The sequence below is a fragment of the Tachypleus tridentatus genome, chromosome 10, assembly GCF_004210375.1.
Source record: "Tachypleus tridentatus isolate NWPU-2018 chromosome 10, ASM421037v1, whole genome shotgun sequence".
Lineage (NCBI taxonomy): Eukaryota > Metazoa > Arthropoda > Merostomata > Xiphosura > Limulidae > Tachypleus > Tachypleus tridentatus.
The window spans coordinates 193,741,799-193,761,340 of record NC_134834.1 but is presented as its reverse complement, the minus strand read 5'-3'; the positions used below and the strand labels follow the sequence as shown (position 1 = coordinate 193,761,340).

The following is a 19,542-nucleotide window of genomic DNA, read 5'->3' as shown; positions in this document are numbered from 1 at the left end:
TGTTCCAAGCTCTATGTTTTGGTTCATTGGGAATTTCGCGCAAAGCTACTTGTCCCTAATTTATAGTGGAAGATTAGAAGGAAGCCAGCTAGCTATCATAGGCCACTTCCAACTCTTGAGCTTCTATTTTAGAAATTAATAGTGAAACTGACCATCCCATTATAACGCCCCACGGCTGAAGGGACAAAATTATTTGGTGGGACGGGGATTCGAACCAGTGGCCTATAGATTGTGAATCAAATGCCCTAACCACCTGGCCATGCTGGTGTAGCTTGATGGAATGCCTGATTTTCCACAGGATTGAATTGGCACTACTACTAAATCCAAGTTCTTCTGCTGGTCTTTGCCCTGATACTTCATGGTACCTTAGTTCAGAATCAGGCATCGGATTGCCAACTCTTGACTCTAGCAGTTTCAAGCAGTTACTTGTCTGAAATACTTCAAGAAAGGGTCAAATTGCTCTTTTGACACAATTTTAAACATCGTGGGCAAAATCTGCTTTGCCTCATTCATAGAGACCTGTTGTACAGGCCAAAGTTTCTCACTTGTAAACTCTAGGCCAATGTCTCAGGAATGAAATGGTAAGTGTGATCAGAGGTTCTGATACTTGGACAAATAATCCATCCGTGCTTCAGAATGGAGGATATTAAAATTTCTTATGGTAATCCATTGTTATATGATACATTCAGGCTAGGAGAAACTCATTATCATATTGTTCACGATTTTTATATATGCTGTCTCATGTATTAGAGTGGTAAATGTCATCCGTCTGCATCATGTAAAGTCCTTTCCAGTAGATTATGGGTCGTCTTAACCAATATTGGGGATGTGGTCTTGGAATCGTTTAGAATGTTTGCCTTGGTAACACTTGATTGACTTTGTTTCCCTTATGCCAATATCTACCATCAGAGACTGCGTGTGTAAGACCTCCACTAATCATTCTGAGTTTGTAGTTTTTAAACTGACAACGTCAGGGACATTTCACAACTAGCAAAAATCTTATTTTCAGACGAGGACTTCTCATAAACTTGATACCTCTCTTACGCAGTCATCTCTTTCCAGCAGCAAACTCTCCATTTCAGTCATAAGTTCTTCTACTTTAAGAATAAGTCTTTTTTTAGTTATAACTATTCCTTTAAATTCTTCTATTTAATAAATAAAGTGAGGGCCAGCATTCATTCTCGTAAAAACTGAAAATTTTGGAATAAATCGTCTGTTCCTAGCACTAAGATTTCCTCTTCTCATGATATTATCAGATTATTTCATTTCCACACAAATAGGTTCACTTTATAACGAGAAATCCATGAAATATAATCTCAGAGTAAATTTGAATGTAATTAAAAATCTGTGATTCATAAGGTGTACGAACGCACATGTTTTTTGTTCCCACCTTTATTACTTTCAACTATAAGAAACTCGAGAGATGGATTACAACCAAATATCTCCTGCTATCATTAATACGTCCTATGTAAATATGGTTATCGTTGATTTTTCTTGTATCTTTGTGTTCTATTTTTGATTTTTCATATTTTTCAATTCTATTTTATTTAACTACCTTTAAAGCTCGTTACAAATTTTATTCCAATCTGTTTGAAAATGTGAATCTCGTATAAACATTTTCTGTATGTGCATTTTGTCGTTTTACGTTGGACAGTGTACAGAATGTATTTTATGTGTGTGTGTTTTTTTATAGCAAAGCCACATCAGGCTATCCGTTGTGTCCACCGAGGGGATTCGAACCATTAATTTTAGTTTTGTAAATCCGAAGATTTACCGCTGTCCCTGCCAGAGACAGTTTATTTTTATAATTGTATCAATTTCTATAATACAGTTTGAATTCATGTTTTATTTTATTATGTTATGGTTGGTAGTATCATGAACTTCAGCTTCAGTTTGTTGGAAATTTTGCAACAATTTCTACATTTTGTCTTTCCATTAAGGGCCCGATGACCAGGTGGTTAAGGCACCTGAAGGTCGCGGGTTAGAATCCCCCCATCACACCAAACATGCTCACCCTTTCAGCCGTGGGGGCGTTATAATTCGACGGTCAATCCCACTATTTGTTGGTAAAAGAGTAGCCAAAGAGTTGGTGGTGGGTGGTAATGACTAGCTGCCTTCCCTCTAGTTTTACACTAGTAAATTAGTGAGGGCTGGCGAAGATAGCTCTCATGTGGCTTTACGCGAAATTCAATCTAAACCAGTGAAGAAAGATACCTGGCCAAACTCACTAAAGGCGGCATTTAATTCCAAAAGAGATTTAGACTTGCTTGGACTTGTTTCACGAATAGCTTAGACAATATAATATAAATGTATGCAATAATTTGGACGATATCATGTACATATAGGCATTGGAGAATGTTTTTTTTTACCAACACTATCTGCAGTTTATCGAAACGAATATTGTTATACATTGCAATGAATAGTAAAATGGAATCAGTTTCTTCAACTGTAATCATTGTTGTGACTGAAAAGCGTAATCTTATTATCATTCATTATCATAAGTGACCCCAATTACTAGATAATCAAGCATCGTATCCATACACATTTTCTTCACGAAAGACTCCATAAAACTGTCTTGACATGCCATTTAAAATTCACGAAGGTTGGAAAAAGTATATTGATGAAACATAGGCTGCATTTATAACTAGAATTTTCCTCCCTCTTTTGTAGGTAATGGTTCAAACAGCTAAAAGTGTCAAGATGCATGCACTACCCATCCACCTATTTGCCATTCTCATCGAAAAATAATGGAGATTGTAATTTTAAGGTATCTTCTGACTTGCCAGTGAGAAAGTCATTGTTAATTTTTGCAAAGTACATTCAACTTTGAATAAATATCTCCTACGAAAAAACGCGTGTGACACCTTAGATGAATGACCCAGTGCAATAGGTAACTGTGTCAAAAGAAACTTAATTTCGTTCTTGACTAATTCTGTGTCAAGTAAATACACCTATGCAGAATTTTGAAAAATTTCATAGTAAATAAGGAAGTAAAGAGCACCTAGTATGCCTGCATATTACCAAAGGCATTGTCAGAGGTAAGTGTTGGGTCTAATGAGCAATTCAGTATCCTAAAAGGTTCACTATTTTCTGATTTTTAAAAATAAACACTTAACTTTCTTGTAAATAATTTAAATTATTGATGGCTCAGCGATTAATTTGAGGGCTCACATCGCTGAAATGCGGGTTTCAATACTCGGGTGGGTACAGCACAGATAGCTCAAAAATAAACAAAGACAAACAAAACAAAGTAAGCAATAATAAGGAAATAGTTTATAATTCTTTTAATGTTTTTAATATAATTTTTAATCACAAAAGTATTTTGGCAACCGCAAAGTATTTAGGTTATAAATGTAACTGAGAATGATAAAATCTTTCCGAAATTTTGTACATCAGTTGTGCACAAACTTTTTGAGTCAGGGGCCACAAACAGACTTATCGTAACTGTTGGGGGCCACAAAAATGTGAAGATTAAAATCGTCCCACAGTTGTTTCACACAAGATGCACATCACATTTAAGAACACACAAATAACGATTACATCAAAGAGTTTGCACATTATTCTAAGAAATGTTATGATACGTCAACTGTCACAAAGTTAGTGCGATGGATGGTGCTACATGTCAACTACGAGCTTAGAAATGTCCGGCTTGATGTTTGACGTTGAAAGACGCAAGACTGCTTCCAAATGATCATCAGTCAGCTGATTGCGAGTGTTGTTTTTTGTTCAGTTTCATATGTGAGAAAGCCTGTTCGCAGCAGTACGTGCTGCCAAACATGCTGGTGTGAACAAGTGCGTTCTCTTTCAGATTAGCAAATGTATCAGGCAACGTTTTGTAGAAGTCAAGCAAACTGTTTTCTCGGTAAATAGCACGCAGCTCATCAGATGCCTGGAGATCAGTAGGTTAGAGCTGATATTCCGCTGACACACTGAACGGATCAGCAAAAAAGTTTCATCAACAATCTGCATTGGTGCATTTCCCAACATAAACTTGTGTGTCAATGTCCTGATTCTTCTATAGCTGTGACTGAAAAGTGGGAAAGTGCACGAAGTTACCTGGTGCTGCTAGCTGCCGGAACAACTGCAACTTTGTCCTGAAAGCTGAGACGTGATTTGCAAGCTGACAGACAAACTGATTTTTTGCCTTGCAACTTCAAATTCAGATTATTCAAGTGTTGTGTCATGTCGACCAGAAAGACCAAATCAGCTTGCCATGCTGGATCAGTCATGGAAATCACTTCTGTGTCTTTGTTCTTGCTTCTGAGGAATTCTATCACCTCATCAATCAACTCCCAGAATCTTCTGAGCATCTTCCCTCGACTCAGCCAGCATACTTCACAATGATACACAAGGTCACCATAGCCTGAATCAATTTCTTCAAGAAGACTTCGAAACTGACGGTGATTGAGCCCTCGTGATTTGATGAAAATAATGGTTTTCGTCACTAATGCCATCAATGCCTGAAAACCAAGTTCTTTACAGCACAGGTTCTGTTGGTGAATAATACAGTGCAACTTCACCAACTGTCTCTTCTGCTTTCCTCGATGCTTCATCAACAGTGCTACCAGCCCGCTACTTTCTTCGGTCATGGCTGGAGCTCCATCAGTTGTCACACTTACCAGTTTTGTGAAATCCAATGAAACACTACTACACAGTCGTACTGTCTCCTCGAATAGAGCAGACCCAGTTGTCTGACCCTTTATGGAACCCATGCCGATTAATTCCTCTGTGATATCAAACGATGACGACACACCACGAACAAAAACTAGTAGCTGTGCTGTTGAACTAATGTCAGTCGACTCGTCTGCTACCAAAGAGAAGTAGACAAAGTTGGTTGCTTTATTTGTAAGCTGCCTTGTCACGTCTGCTGAGAGGTGTAAAATTCTTCGTTGAACTGTCATACGTTTTAAAGCTACCATCTGTAGCTTGCGAACTGCTTCCGGACGCAACTTTTCCAATGCAGTAATCATACATTGCTTGACAAAATCACCATCAGTGAACGGTCAGCCAGATTTCGCTGTCATCAACGAAATATCGTAACTGACTTCATGTGCTGCACCTAAATCTGCAGACTGCTTTGAGTAAACGTTCTGCTGGTGATTCAGCGATCGCCGCAGAGATTCAGTTCGAGCTGTTCGTTCATCATCGACAACGTTGTGGAAATCTTTATGCTTCGACTCATATTGACGCTTAATATTGGATACCTTCGCCACTGCTACTGTCGAATGACACAGCAGACAAATCACGTTCTTCTGTTGTTAAACAAAACAGTATTGCGCAGTCCAATCATCATGAAACTGCCGGTTTTCGTCGTCAACTTTTATTTTACGATTAGCTGCCATTTTTGTTACGAAATAATATCAAAATAGGTCTCGTAAGTAAATCTCGAAGAACAATTGGAAAGCGTGAGATTTTGTAATTACGGAAATATTACGTCATTGTGCCAATGATTAAATGCCTATGTGTTAACGAGATTTGCTTATTAAATTTTCTTTATTGCTCGACACAAATATGGAACCATTCAGTATCTAATCTAATGCATATTTTTCTATAGCGCTTAATCTTCGCGCAGGCGCGAACTCTGTATGTTTGACTTTCCCGTTGGACATCGCGGGCCGAACTTTGTGAACCACTGAGCATACATTTATAATAAAGTTCTTAAATTATCCAGTCACGTTCTTTCAGAATTTGTACTCTCCAAATGTGAGTTTCTCGTTTTCAACAAGTATATAGGTTTATCTGATTGTTAAAACGCTTAAATTGATATCCATAATTTATTACACCTTGTTTAATCCGTATTCTTATTGTCTTAAAAAAGAATAAAGACATAAAAAATGTGCAATATTGCAACAATGAGGCAACTTAGTCAAATGTATTGTAAGTCTATTAAAACTGTGAGTTGTACAGTTGGATTTCGTGCCTTAATTATTTCTTTTCCCAGGAAATACTCACTTCTCATACTTCCATTTCTTATCGGTATGTTAAAGCAATTTTTGTTTGTTATATATATATATATATATATTGTATTTAACATATTTCAATATTTCATTTTTTCTGTTCCGTTATATAGATTCCACTTAATTATTGCTTCACTATTTTAACTAAATTTAATTTCTTATCGTTTATCTATAGGAAACTTTTCACAAGTTTTCAAGCGGAATGAAAAACATTCAGGTTTTATAGCCCTCTATAGTTGTTTCTTGTTATATCCGGGATCTATTTTATTAGATTGCAGATGCGCAGTTAAATAGTGAGTTGCCTCGTTTTTTGCAGATGTGGTGTTGGTAAGGTGTGTTGGTGTTATAATACGGTTCAGTGGATATTTTATTTGTAAACTTTTTAATATTGGATGATTATAAGTCTGAGTAAATAACATTAAACATTTTATTGATACATGGGATTCATAATATTTGGAACTAGTTTATCTAAGCTAAACCTAAAAGCAAAGCAGTAGTTTAAAGTCTACCATACGTTTCGATACTTCCAGTATTACTGGTGTCTTCCTTACCTTAGTGGTTTTAATGCAATACTTACACTAAACTTTATCGGAAGCTCTGTATAAGTTGAGTTTTCCTATGTTGTATCTTTGGGGTTTATATTAAGTAATTGCAACTTATTTTTTATTTTAGGTTTCAATCCAGCAAAAATTATAACTAGTTCTTACGGCGTGTTCGCCTTTCGAATTTTTTGGAACGTTGCCCATTTTTTGTATCGACATTGATCAAAAGGTTTTATATGACGTCTATATCTTTTTGGATAGGTAAGTTTGTTGAAATACAATAAGACAGTCTTGTTGTAATTGAGTTAAAATAAGAATATTTTAAAGTAATAAATATTTTATGCAATTAAGCGTATTTATTAAAATGGATAAAATGTTTCTAGAATGTTCGTTGTACTTTAACCCTTTACTGCTGCTACTTTATCAACTACTGGTGTATTGTATCCAGATTGAAAAGATTGCAAGATACTTTTTAAAAACATTTACGTGTCACTTTCTATAAGACTGAAACACTGTTTTTAATATTGTAGTTATGTACATTTTGTTTTAAGTAATAATTTTCTTTCTTGAAATGAAGATGAGCCTAGGCCTAATCTGAAAACTAAAAAAAATAACCTTTGTTTCTACAGGTGGTGAATTAGTTTGAAGTTAGTGTGATAACTGCTTCATTATGCAAATATTTTAAAGTGTTTTGATAATGTAGCTTTTGCTACACAAGAGTGAAAGCTACTATATTTTTGATTATCATAATCAATCTGTTAAGTGTTCAAAAATAATTTTACAATTTAAGATTTAGTGCTTTAGGTTACATAGCTCGTGCATTTATATTAATATTACATAATTACTGATATTTAGGTCTACTGCTTTAAGTTTTCTAATTTAGTTTTGTAATGTACTTGCAAAAAAGCATCCACTCTACAAGTATCCTGTATGCCAAATATATTTGGAAAAAATCTTGGGGCTTCTCATGCAATACTTGCTTATTTCTTGTACATCGGTTATCTTTAATTTCAAGGTTTTCTGTGGGTGAAGGACAATATCCAGCTGTAAAATTAAATATGTGAATGTCAGAAAGGCCTTACGATTTAACTTTTTCTTTTTTTTTTAAAGCAAGTTATTCTGCTTGGAGGTTTGTGGTAGTGAGTGATGTGACCTTTGTAATGTGATTTGCTTAATGTGTAACTGATTAAAACTGGTTATGCTGGAATACATCATATGTATAGCTTAGATAAATGCCTCTGCAAAGATATAGCAAAAGGTTGTCTATCACAACATAGATGTAAAGGGGATATACTGTGGGCCTTATTTCACAACACATTTAAAGGGTTATTTAACAATCAAAATTGCAGAGTAGCTACCTAAAACAGTAATATGCAGAGATTTATTAAGTCTCTCTTTAGAACAGATTCAATTTCAGTGTTATCTGTCAGTTTGTATTAATTTAATTGAATAAACTTAACAGTATTTTAACTTTTTTCTGCAGTTGTGAAGGGAAAAAGAAATGAATTGGATGTAGTGCAGAAATACATTGTTACTTGTGCAAGAAAGTATTATGTCAGTGTAACAAATTGACAGGTTTATGAGCGTAATGATTTTATTTTAGAACATATTTTGAAAGAACATTTCTGAAACGTGTATGGTTCATTTGTCAAGATGTGCACCTTTATGTATATATGCTTTGAAACCTTCTTGACAATATTTTAATATAGACATCATATGAACTTATCTGGTTTTGCTTACTTTTCACTCTTCATTGGTTGCAGAAATAAAAAAATTGTTGTTAAAAAAGTTGTCACTTTCAACAAATGTAGGTGGGATCCATCCATTGTACTGACCTGCATATTGATACAAGGAATGTTGAGAAATTCTGTATAGAATATGGCAGACTTTGTCAAATTTATTTAACTGTTGTATGCAAAAATAAGTATTACAAATGTATTTATCCTCATATGTTAACTTCTACCATCAGCTCCTTGGAGTCAGTTAAACTGGAGTACAAAATTGATTTTGTGAAGGAGGAAACAACTTTTGACTGTTGTACAGTTTGCATAACACTTTAGAACTTCAATTCGTTGCTGTTTGTTTTTTTAGTATCTTAATGTATTTCTACTTATTCACTTTGACCACAAAATATATCTGTAGTGTAGGGTATAATAAACAAACCCTGTATTACTGTTATATATAATGTGCTCACTGACCAGCAAGTAAATGGAGGTAACTGGCTGAAGGATCCACCCATTTTACTTTCACAAATGCAAAACATGTCAAAGCATAATATTACAAATGGAGTGTGAAAGTTTAAATCACTGGATCAAAGCTTTAATTACATCTTGGTAATTAATTGTATACTTCATGTACTCCAGTTATCAAACTGTTGCTTATCTCCTCGTATGGGATTGAAAGTGCAAGAGGATGTTGAAGGCAGAGCTGTTCTTCCTAAAATATTTTTGCCATTTTTATTTACAAAATTAGTTATTTTGAAGGAGTATTTGTTTTAATGGATTTCTTTTTATTACTTGAAATGCACACAATTTCCTATAGAACTTAATAGGCTTGGCTTGACTTTTACCTGTAAGCATAAGATGTTTGTTCTTCAACGTGGATGTTGTTTGTGCCATTTTAACTGAAAACTTAAGTTCTTTCATGATATTTTGGCAATTTCTTTTAAAATGTGTTAATGTAGATTAAGTCATTGTATTTTTAGTTCTCTAACTTAAAAAAAATTTTTACTTGCAATGTAATATCAATACTTATTTTCTACTCTTTGTTAGTATAACTCCAATCCAGAACTTGGTTGAATTTTTTAATTCAACTGTTAACAAGAATTTATATAAACAAAACTCTTGTCTGAAGCCCTGTACCTCTCAAGGCTTCTTTCAAACATTCATCTAATTTGATATACTTGCAAATAACAAAGTACTTGAAAGTTCAAGCTTTTGAGTAGTCATTTTTAAATTGGTACCAAAATGTCTAATTGTACAGTTGGGAATTTTGTAGTTGTGGTATTATAAATTTTTATAAAAGGTTTTTCTCAGACAGTTAAACTGTAGTTGGTTTTTGTTCCTTAAAAGTTTTTACTTAAAGTAAATTTTACTTGACAAAATTCATGGCTTAACTTGGTGGGAATCAAGTTTAAACTTTGAGAGCAAAATTTGGATGTATGAGGGCAAATATTTGCCTTGTGATTCATGCATTTCTTTTGAATAAATTGAACAGCATATAAATCGGATAAAATTGAAATGTACAAAAAGGTAAATTGTGAATGACATGAAATCATGTAGAAGTTTTTCTTAGTTTCTCTATTAATTCAGCTACATCTAGTATTACAGGTAAAGTAATGGAGGATGAGCTTTTGGCATTAAGATGTTGTAGAGGTTATGCAAAATCTTTAGTCAAATTGATTTGGTAAACTCTCAAAACTGAAATATTTTACAGATTCTACTATTGTGTGCATACTGCTGGGAATGTCTAATGAAAATCCAATTTTTTTTAAGGTATAAACTTTTAATTTTAGTACAGTTCTGTACTCTTTCACAGAAACAATGATAGGTGTTGGTTTCTTGGAGTAGCACTTATGAACTGTTCACCATCTGTACTACCCCTTATCAATAGTAGAGGAATGAAATGAACTAAAATGTTGCAAACAAATGTCAATTCTTGCACATAGGGGATTTAAGAAAATTTTCAATGTATCCTTTTAAAATTAAGAAATTGAAACTTGTATATTAATTGATATTAACTACATTTAGTGCTAAGTTATGGATGAGCTAGTTTAATTTTAAATACAATTCTGAAAGTTTGACCTTTGCCCTACTTCTAGGGAAAAAGTTCTCTCATCAATCAGAACATTATGATCCATGTTAAGGTTATTTCCACTAATATTACAATTGTAATTCATATTATAACTTGTGAATTACCTTACATTTTGTGTAGGTACATGGTAAATTAGCAGTTGTTGTCAGTGTTCTTTCTCTAATATGGGGTCAGTCTGTTGGACCTTGTGCACATTTATTTAATCTTGCCTTGTTTTCTGTCTATTAACTTCTTGAATTTTCCAGTAGTAAGATATTGGAGAAAAGATAACAATATCCTATTCTTATCAGTCATCAGAACTGAGAATTTATCACCTGCCAAAGACACTACTTGTAACTTCCTAACATTTTTCTTATCCTTAGTGTATTAAAAGAAATTCCTAGCATTAACTTTTACACTTCTAGGAAACTTTTTTCCATAAGTTTTGATTTTTTTAATATACTGTTTAACTGTTAATATTCATCCAGCTCTCCCATCATAGCAGTAAATTTATAACATCCTTTCATTCTAAGCCAATCTGCTTTAATGGCAGTAACTTTTATTTGTGTAAAATGTGTGTATCTTGAATATTTGATACAATTCATTGTTCTCTAGTTCACAACTGTTAATGGTAATTTCAACCTTTCCAAACTTGAATTATAACCCAAATCCCATTAATCCTGGTTACCTATATGTAGCAAAACTCAAATATAATTGAGCAACAGCAGTTTAAACTAAGATGTTTCCCAATTTTTACATTCTTAACCACTTCAGTACTACAAGTTAATGAAGTTTTAATAGCATTTTCTTATAGGTTTCATAACCAATTGGGTGAAGAAAACCATTCTGAAGATTTTAAAAATCTTAACTTTTTCCCAACTTTCATGTCTAAACTTACCTATCCACTCCATAATATTGGCTTTAAATACTGAACTTACTTTCATTAGAGCTTTACCAGATGTCATAACATATTCCAACTAAGTCTTCAATTCTTAAATCCATGAATAGAAATCTAAATATGTAATTTCCCTGATATTAAATTCATCTTTAACTTTTACAAGATGCAACTCAAATTTGTCATCAATTATCTACACTCAACTAAGTTTCAGCTTGTATTATAACAATTCTCCATTGTCTTGTGCTCTGAAGTTAAATTTGACACTTCTGTTATTACAACAGTACTGTTAAGTGTAGACTTAACTTTACTTTGGTTCTACACCACACTGTTTACTTGTCGTTTTTATAGCTGAGCTAACTGTTTAAATGCAACCTACTCCTTCCAAAAGGCTTCCTTTTATCATGAATGATTTTGGTCAGTCCACTTGCAGTCTGCTTGTCCTCTGCACATAAGCCTCGTATTTGGCCCTATTGACCTATTTATTTTATCCCAACAATTTTATGGGATGTCCCTTATACTTGCCCATCCTACCACTCTACAGACTACATTACTTCTAGTGCCCTGTACTGCATCACCTTATCTCATGTATTCCACTCCCTTTGCTGGATAGCATAACATGATTCATTTCTCCATTTTATTTATCTGTTTATTTTTATAGAACTGTTCTATGCTGAAGTTGTCTACTTTATAACCTTAAGTTTTCCATTTCTGTCAGTGTCTGTTTCCTTCCATGCCATAGTTCCCAATCTGCACAGGCTAGAGATTTTAATGTTATTAGATATATTTGCTCATTGGTTAAATTTGCCTTTTTTAGTTCAAATAGTATTTTTAACTTCCAGAAAGTTGTTATTGGTTACTTTATTGGTTGTAAGTAAAAGTTCAGATCCTGTGAGTTTCCCATAGTTTACACTGTTACATTTAAAATAGCCTCTAGTTTCTCTTTCAATCTATAAAATAAACATGCACAACTTCACCACTAACTTTGTTAATGTCAGTCCTGAATTATTAAAATCTATTTATACCTATTACACTTTCCAAGTTGTTAATACTTTGTACAAATATTACTTGCCCCTCCCCTCAACACTGTTAAACCTTATGTGAACTAAATAGCTCGCTACTTTATGTTCACACTAAAGTATTAAGTTTTGATATGTGAAAGTGACTTTGTTTTAGGTAATTGGGTATTAGTGTTTTAGCTAATTTAACTGAAGATGATCTCCTGGCTTGAATAAAATTGTACCCCACTTGCCAAGTGTGATTTCATTTTCTTAATATGCATTAGGAAAAACTTGTTTATAATCCTTCAGGTTCATAAAGTTAAATGGTCCCACTCATTCATATAGTTACCTGTTATGGTTCTTTTGTTATTGTGCATCATATTTTTGCAATATGTAACTTTGAAGTATTTTTGTATTGCTTTACATTGCTTTGTTTTGGGGTCTTAATTTTACTTTGTTCTCACCAAAATTGATGTTTTTTTGGCCACCTACAATACTAATACCAAGCCCTATCTTAATTTGTTTATTTGTTAACCTGACAAAATAAACTTTTGTTATTAATACAAGTTAATACAAGTAAGTACTAATTGGGTTCTTAACCAGTGGTAAGTGTCATATTCCAAAAACTTGGAACTTTTGAACATTTTTGCTGACCCACAGTCTTAGATGTGCTACAGTAATAAAACATGTCTGGTCCTAGTTAATGTAATGAAGGTATGCAAAAAATATTTAAACTAGTGCTTTCCAGGAAAATGTTTAGTTAACAAAATTCATTTGTTAGAGCTTGGAGATATTCTTTCCATAACACTAGATAGTTCCTTCTGTATGAGAAATTAATGTAGGTTCATAACCTACAACACTTGGTGTTAATTTTGATTTGTCTGTTTACTGTATAATTGTGAGCCTGTCGCCAAGTTCATCTAAAAACAAAATTGTTGGCAGAAAAGTTGAACATCATAAATGCCATGTTAACTTCAATTTCTCGCAATAAAAAAAAAAGATTAAATAGAATATTATACCATTGTTCATATGATGCAGTTGAAGCTTGACATGCAATTCTAAGATTCTTGTTAAAATTGGGTTTTTAATCTTGAATGAGTAAAGCTTCAGGAATTAATGTTTGTAGGTATGCCTTGTGTATAATTAAATTTTTTTAGCTTTTTTGCAAAGTGTCATGTGGTTTAATATGAGATTGAGGTTGTTTTGTAAAATGTTGCTTTCAAAATCACTTGCATACATAAAATCTTCATATGATTACATGAATTGAATTAAGTATTTGACAAAGTAAAACTGTCTGACTGTAACATGACATTCCCATTTTATTTCCACCTTGATACACGTTAGTTTCATAGCAAAAGTTTTTAATTTCATGTCAATTTTGATCAGAACTCTTAGGTCGAGGAAACCCAGCAAATTACCGGAAGTACGTCGAAAGACACGCTGATTTACCACTATCGTTTATGAATTGCACAGAGTCTAGAAAGAATTATTCAGTGACAAGGTAAGGTAAATTCCATATGTTGCTCCTTTGTATCTCTTAATCTTTAAGAATTAAGTTGCTCTAGTCGCATGAAAGCAATCATCAAAAGCAAATATACATTGGTTTTAATATTTGGTGCTAAAAATTAAGACTAGTTGCAACAAATTTGCAAATATTTTAAGCCTGCTTTAATAATGTGTAAATAACCATTATTACAGTGGTAAATTTTTAGAATTTAGATAAATGTAAGTTGTCTTAACTTTTTCTTAAAGTCAAGTTGCATGGTAATTATGAAATTTCTTGACAAGCTGAAACAATGTCAGTGAAAGAACAATAAATTTTGACTGCTTCACTTATGACAGTTAAATGAATAAAATAAAAGATTTAATCTATTCTTGATTTTTAAGAAAATATTTAGTTTTTACTCTACAGAAGTTTAAAGAAAGCTTGATATGGTGCTGAAATCAGACTAGTAAATTACAATAGGAACAAGTTATGGGGTATATTTATTTTCTAACAACTAAACTTAGCAGTTAAATACATTGGTTGAACATATGGATAATATCCACTTGTATTTTGAACTTGGAAGATGTTCCCTAGTTTCTTTCCATTAATAATAAAATTTGCATTGAGATCCTAAGATTTCCCTTGGTAGCTGTTTTAAAAATCACTGTTTTCTTTGTGAGTATTATATTAATTATATAATTAAAATGTACATAATGCAGCTATAGAATAAAACATGATTAAACTGAAACACCCCAGTTTTATTTTGAAATGTTATCTTTAAATGAATAGTAAAGTAATTTTGAGTGTGCTTAGGTCTTACTACCATTTTGCTTTTTCTATAGGTGTCTCTGCTATCATCAAAAACTAAACCCATTTCGGTCGTGACTATTGGCTTCTGTACACTGTTCCTTTGTTTTATTTTCTGCCAAGCCAACAGCATTAAGGCTTTTGGGAAGTGTGTGGGGAAGACCCCTTAAGCTTTTTATAATATCAAAATAAGGATTAGACAGCCAAGATGGGAAGTGTCAATGTGAACCGTAGCCTTTCGGACCAGTTTTATCGTTATAAAATGCCAAAGATTATTGCAAAGGTGAACTACCAGACTATTGGTGTTTTATTAATATGGGTTTTGTTCTGCATTCTTTGAAAATAGTTTAAGTTCATTATTTATTCATCCTGTTTAGGTGTTGATTGCTTTAAAAACTGTTTGGTTAAGCATTAGATCTTGTATATATTAAATTACTTAATAATTTAAGTAGAAATTATATGGTACCAAATAATTTAATTATTTGTTTGGTACAAATAAGACTAGTTTTATTATTTACTCCAGATTGCAAATTATATAAACAGCTTAATATGTTTGAACATATTTATTTATATATATAAATTTATAAAAGGTATAAAAAAATTTTAAAACATGCTCTGATGGTATAATATACAAGTTCATGTTAGGTGTTCCATTGTAATTTTATTTTTTAGATTTCAGCTGCTGCTAAATCATCTGAACTATTTTCTTTTCTTTTATGTAAACAAAATTGTAGTTTATTGTAAACTTCCTAATGCATTACTACATTTTTATTTATTTGCCTAGATTTATAGCAATGGACTGAAAAAAGCAAAACAAAATGGACAATAACTCATTTCTGAAAAATTCTTGGCATGGTGTTTATTTCATTTTGTAATATTGCCATTGTAGGTTTTAAAAAGTTAGGTTTCTAATGTAAAGGTCAATGAACATCTTGTTTAATGAGTTATTAAAACTACTTTTAGTTAACTTTATATTGTCCTACCAGATTGCATATGTATAGCATTGCACTCAAGTCAGATTTCAAAAAGTAAATTAATTTTCACAGGATATGAACACGCTTGAATGAAAATTTAACTCAAAATTTAATGCCATGCAAATTTTAGTTTATAAGGTAATGTTAAAAAAACTTATTCTAGTATAACATTTTACTCCAATAATTCTTTTACTTTACTCATATTATCAGTCAAAAAAAGGATAGTTTTTATAGCCTTCAATCTTGTTTTGTTTGATAACTATGCAATCTAATAAGACCCTTCTTCCCATGTCCACCTGTTTCACAAATTGCCAGTAATTTAAAACCATATTATGTATAACCATTTTACTGTATAAAATGTATTATGTTGCTTCTGTACAAAATTCTATTTCATTTCCAGTTGAATGTTCCCATAAATTGCATTTAGCTCAGCTTAATTTTTATAGCTCTTGTTGAATAGTTAGAAAGCCAGAAAAATTGGCATTTGTTTTTTTTATTTGGTGCATTATTTAATTGTTCAGTGTCACAGTACCATTAGTATTTAAAATCGCATTAAATTTCATTGGCATCTGACAGCAAAAAATCCAAGTATTTTCATTTGTGTTCTTTATTATGAAAGGAATTTTAGATTTTTAAATTTTTGCTTGTTATATTATACAAAAAAAACTACCTTTTTTTAAGGTGATTCAAAAGTACCCTGTACTTCATACAATTTGATACAATTTATGTTGTACATTTACAAAATGTTTTGCAACTTGCATGGTTGGATTATTAGTAGATACAGATGAAGTTAACTTTTTTAGAATAAGAAGTTGAAGAAAGTGTAATTTAGATTTTTCATCTTGTTGGATTGATCAACCTTTTATGGAACAAAAGTTTTATTGAAAAAATTTGTTAACTGCTGTGAATGAAAAGTGATTACGTTAACAATACTTTATTTGAAAGTTGTCAAACGGTGTTCTCACTTTTCCACATTTACAGATATTTTTAGCAAGACTCAATGCTTGAAATGTCTGGAAGATGCACTGAACATATGTTTTTAGTATTAAAACTTAAACTTGTGGTTACAGACTTAGTATATTTAACCAAACCTGTAAGAAGGTTAATCGGTAAACTTATTTTTTCATCTGTATATCAGCTGCAGCTATGTACCTTGTAAAGTAATCTGATCACACAACCAATTGAAATATATTGCTTGCATTCCTGTTTCTCCAGTCTCTACTTTTCAAGACCACTAAATTTCAAAGTTCTTGTTTCTTTGTGGTCACTTAATAAAGATAAATTATTCACTTAAGTACAAATTAAAGAATTTTTCATCCAAATTCACTGAAAATAAACAAGTAGGTAGAACTAATGTTCACTCGTTATTTACTGATGATAGAAATTTTCGTAAGTCGAACCTTCATCCATAGTTTAGCTAAGATTTTAGGGGTTAAAATAGTTAAAAAACTGATTATTGTTAAACATCAATGTTGGTTAATGTACAAAAGTAACGTTTTTTACAGTGGATAATATAAGAATTGATTGTCTGAACCAAGAGCCATTCTTCATATTTCATAAAATGAGTGTAGTTTCTTTATAAAAAAACAAAACAAAAAAAAAACCTTTTTTGCTTTCATGTTGTGTTAAACTTTCTGGAGAGATCTTCTCTACTCCAGTCTCTTAATTTTTGTTGTATTCATGATGCATCATTTAGTTTATTGACAAGCACATTTAAAATACATTACACTTCCGTAATGCAAAAGCTATGCATGTTTTTGTTTTGAAGCTCTTTCCGAGTTTAATTTGTATCATAGCTAAATACCTTTTGACCATAATAAGGTTCATAATATTAGAGCTTGGATTTGTTTAATGTAGGAATTAAGAGAGCGTTAGTATATAAAAACAGGCCTAGAAATCAGAAGCTACTAAAATCCAAATACAACCAGCAGTATTTGTGCTATTCCAGAGAAGCTTATTTAAAATAAAGGAATTTTTTTTATAAGTATTTTGGAGGAACAACTGTTAATGTAAGCTTCCAAATTTAAAGGTTTTTGTAACTTTTCATCTTTATATCTGTGTTTACAAACAGTTTCTTTCATTTAAGTAATTCCTTTAGTGTATGAGATTATTTGAAGTGAAATGTTTCCTAATACATCTTTCTTGTATACACTTGTTAGGTGGAAGGTAAAGGAAATGGTATCAAAACAGTAATTGTTAACATGGTGGAAATTGCCAAGGCTCTTAATCGACCTCCGACTTGTAAGTTACCTTTCCAAAATAAGTCTCAAAGTTTATTTTGTATCAATATAATTGATTCATTTGTTTTTGGTTTAAATTTTGCACTTCAGTTTTTAAGTATTTACCTGTATTTGGATATGGATGATTTTTCTCTTCACAGATCCAACTAAATATTTTGGATGTGAACTTGGTGCTCAGACTCAGTTTGATGTAAAGAATGAACGCTACATTGTTAATGGATCCCATGAGGCAGCAAAACTGCAAGACATTCTTGATGGCTTCATCCGTCGTTTTGTGTTATGTCCATCTTGTGACAACCCTGAAACAACTCTGGTAGGAAGTCATGTATTTTAATATTTGTTCAGTTTTTGTGTTTTAAAAATTTTACTTGGTTCGTTTACTGGTAAGGTTTTATCATTGAAAATTGTAATTTACATGTACACAAACGTTTTAAAAATTTTACTGGCATATGCGCAACAAAACAGACCTGTGTAATCCAAGGTCTTAAGTTAACTACAAATGTTGAAATAATAAGCACATTTGATATGTATGCTGTGATGGATGTAATTCTTTTATCCCAGTATTTCTTCATCCCATTAAAGATTTCATCACATCACTAACTGTAGAGCTTACAGTAAAGTCAGAATATATCTTTATACATAACCACCTGACTACAGATTGTAGTAGATATGATGGCTTGCAACTGTCGTTTTACTTGATCAGTATATTAATCAGTTCTAATACACTTAAATGTACTTTTCATTAACTGGTTATGAACAGAAAAGCAAATTTTCTCATCAGTTTGTTGGCTCATTTTCAACATCAGTGTTTCTTTAGTAAACTCTTCCTAAGAAAATTGAAGTTGATTTCACATGTTGCAGAAAGAGGATATTTAATATTGTGTATACTGATATAAGGTAAAGCCTTTTTTCTGAAAAGCCACAGGTTGTATGATTAGTATTTAAATGACATTAACATTTGAAAGAACAGATTTGGATTTGATTTTATATTGGTGTTTGTTTTTTCCTCCAGGGTGTTCTTCAGAAGAAAGGACTTATCATGGTAAAATGTATTGCCTGTGGCTACAGTGGAACATTGGACTCTGCTCATAAGCTGATAACATTCATTCTCAAAAATCCACCACATCAGGTGAATTTCTGTTGAATATTTGAGCATGAAAAATTGTAATTAAAAACAAGTGCTTGAGTTTTCTTTGTAATGCAAGATTTATGAAAAAACTTGCAACATGATAATGCTATACAAAGATGAGTGCTGGGACCTTGCAGAACATTAGTGGCAGTTCTGTGTAATACCTTGTTATGAACTACTGCTCTGCATGAAATTTCCCCTACGGTTTTGCACAACAAGTTAATGTTGTCTCCTGTCTTCCAAATTCTATGAACATTTTAAATTTTAACAATAAGGTTTTATTTTAGACTAGAAAACGTGTTTGTAGGTTCATGTTAAAATACCAGAGTTATCATTGTTTATTTTAAAGTTCATCACAAACTTTAATACAGTGGTATTTATCAGACATTAAATTTGTGACAAACCTTGAAATAAATGTTTCTGAAAACTGGTATGGGTATTAAAACTAAAAGCAGAGTTCTTAGTTCATCTTCAGGTTAACAATGTCTGAATACAATGTTAAATTATTTCATAGACAACTTACTATATGGTGCATGTGTGAAAAGGTATTGGGAATTGGTATGGATGAAACTTCCATGGTTGTACTAATTTTCCCTTTAAGTATTTGTATATAAACTTCTGCATAACAGCTGTACCTGTTGGATTGTTATTTTCAGATATGCAGTATGTTAAATGTTATCATTATGACATGGTATAACTGTCTTTTTTTAAAATCTTTT

General features: G+C 32.2%; 1 protein-coding gene across 2 annotated transcripts; it reads left to right on the top strand.

Moving 5' to 3' along the window:
- The first annotated feature begins 6,164 nt into the window (after positions 1 to 6,164).
- LOC143227878 (eukaryotic translation initiation factor 5-like) lies at positions 6,165 to 18,853 on the top strand. Of its 2 annotated transcripts, none has more exons than XM_076459229.1 (7): positions 6,165 to 6,289; positions 6,630 to 6,760; positions 13,574 to 13,688; positions 14,516 to 14,763; positions 17,614 to 17,695; positions 17,835 to 18,007; positions 18,707 to 18,853. In XM_076459229.1, the coding sequence occupies exons 4-7, from the start codon at positions 14,689 to 14,691 to the stop codon at positions 18,836 to 18,838; spliced, it is 462 nt and encodes a 153-aa protein (XP_076315344.1). In that variant the 5' UTR covers positions 6,165 to 6,289; positions 6,630 to 6,760; positions 13,574 to 13,688; positions 14,516 to 14,688; the 3' UTR covers positions 18,839 to 18,853. The 2 variants fall into 2 exon arrangements, with proteins under 2 accessions (XP_076315344.1, XP_076315345.1); XM_076459230.1 differs by having other exon boundaries at positions 6,237 to 6,284.
- Positions 18,854 to 19,542: the final 689 nt, after the last annotated feature.

What these genes read in the sequence shown, in the direction of transcription:
- LOC143227878 (XM_076459229.1), top strand. Translation starts at nt 14,689, where the DNA reads ATGGGAAGTGTCAATGTGAACCGTAGCCTTTCGGACCAGTTTTATCGT. An exon ending in TCTTAATCGACCTCCGACTT is followed by an intron (nt 17,696 to 17,834) that starts GTAAGTTACCTT and finishes TTCTCTTCACAG; the next exon opens with ATCCAACTAAATATTTTGGA. An exon ending in ACAACCCTGAAACAACTCTG is followed by an intron (nt 18,008 to 18,706) that starts GTAGGAAGTCAT and finishes TTTTTCCTCCAG; the next exon opens with GGTGTTCTTCAGAAGAAAGG.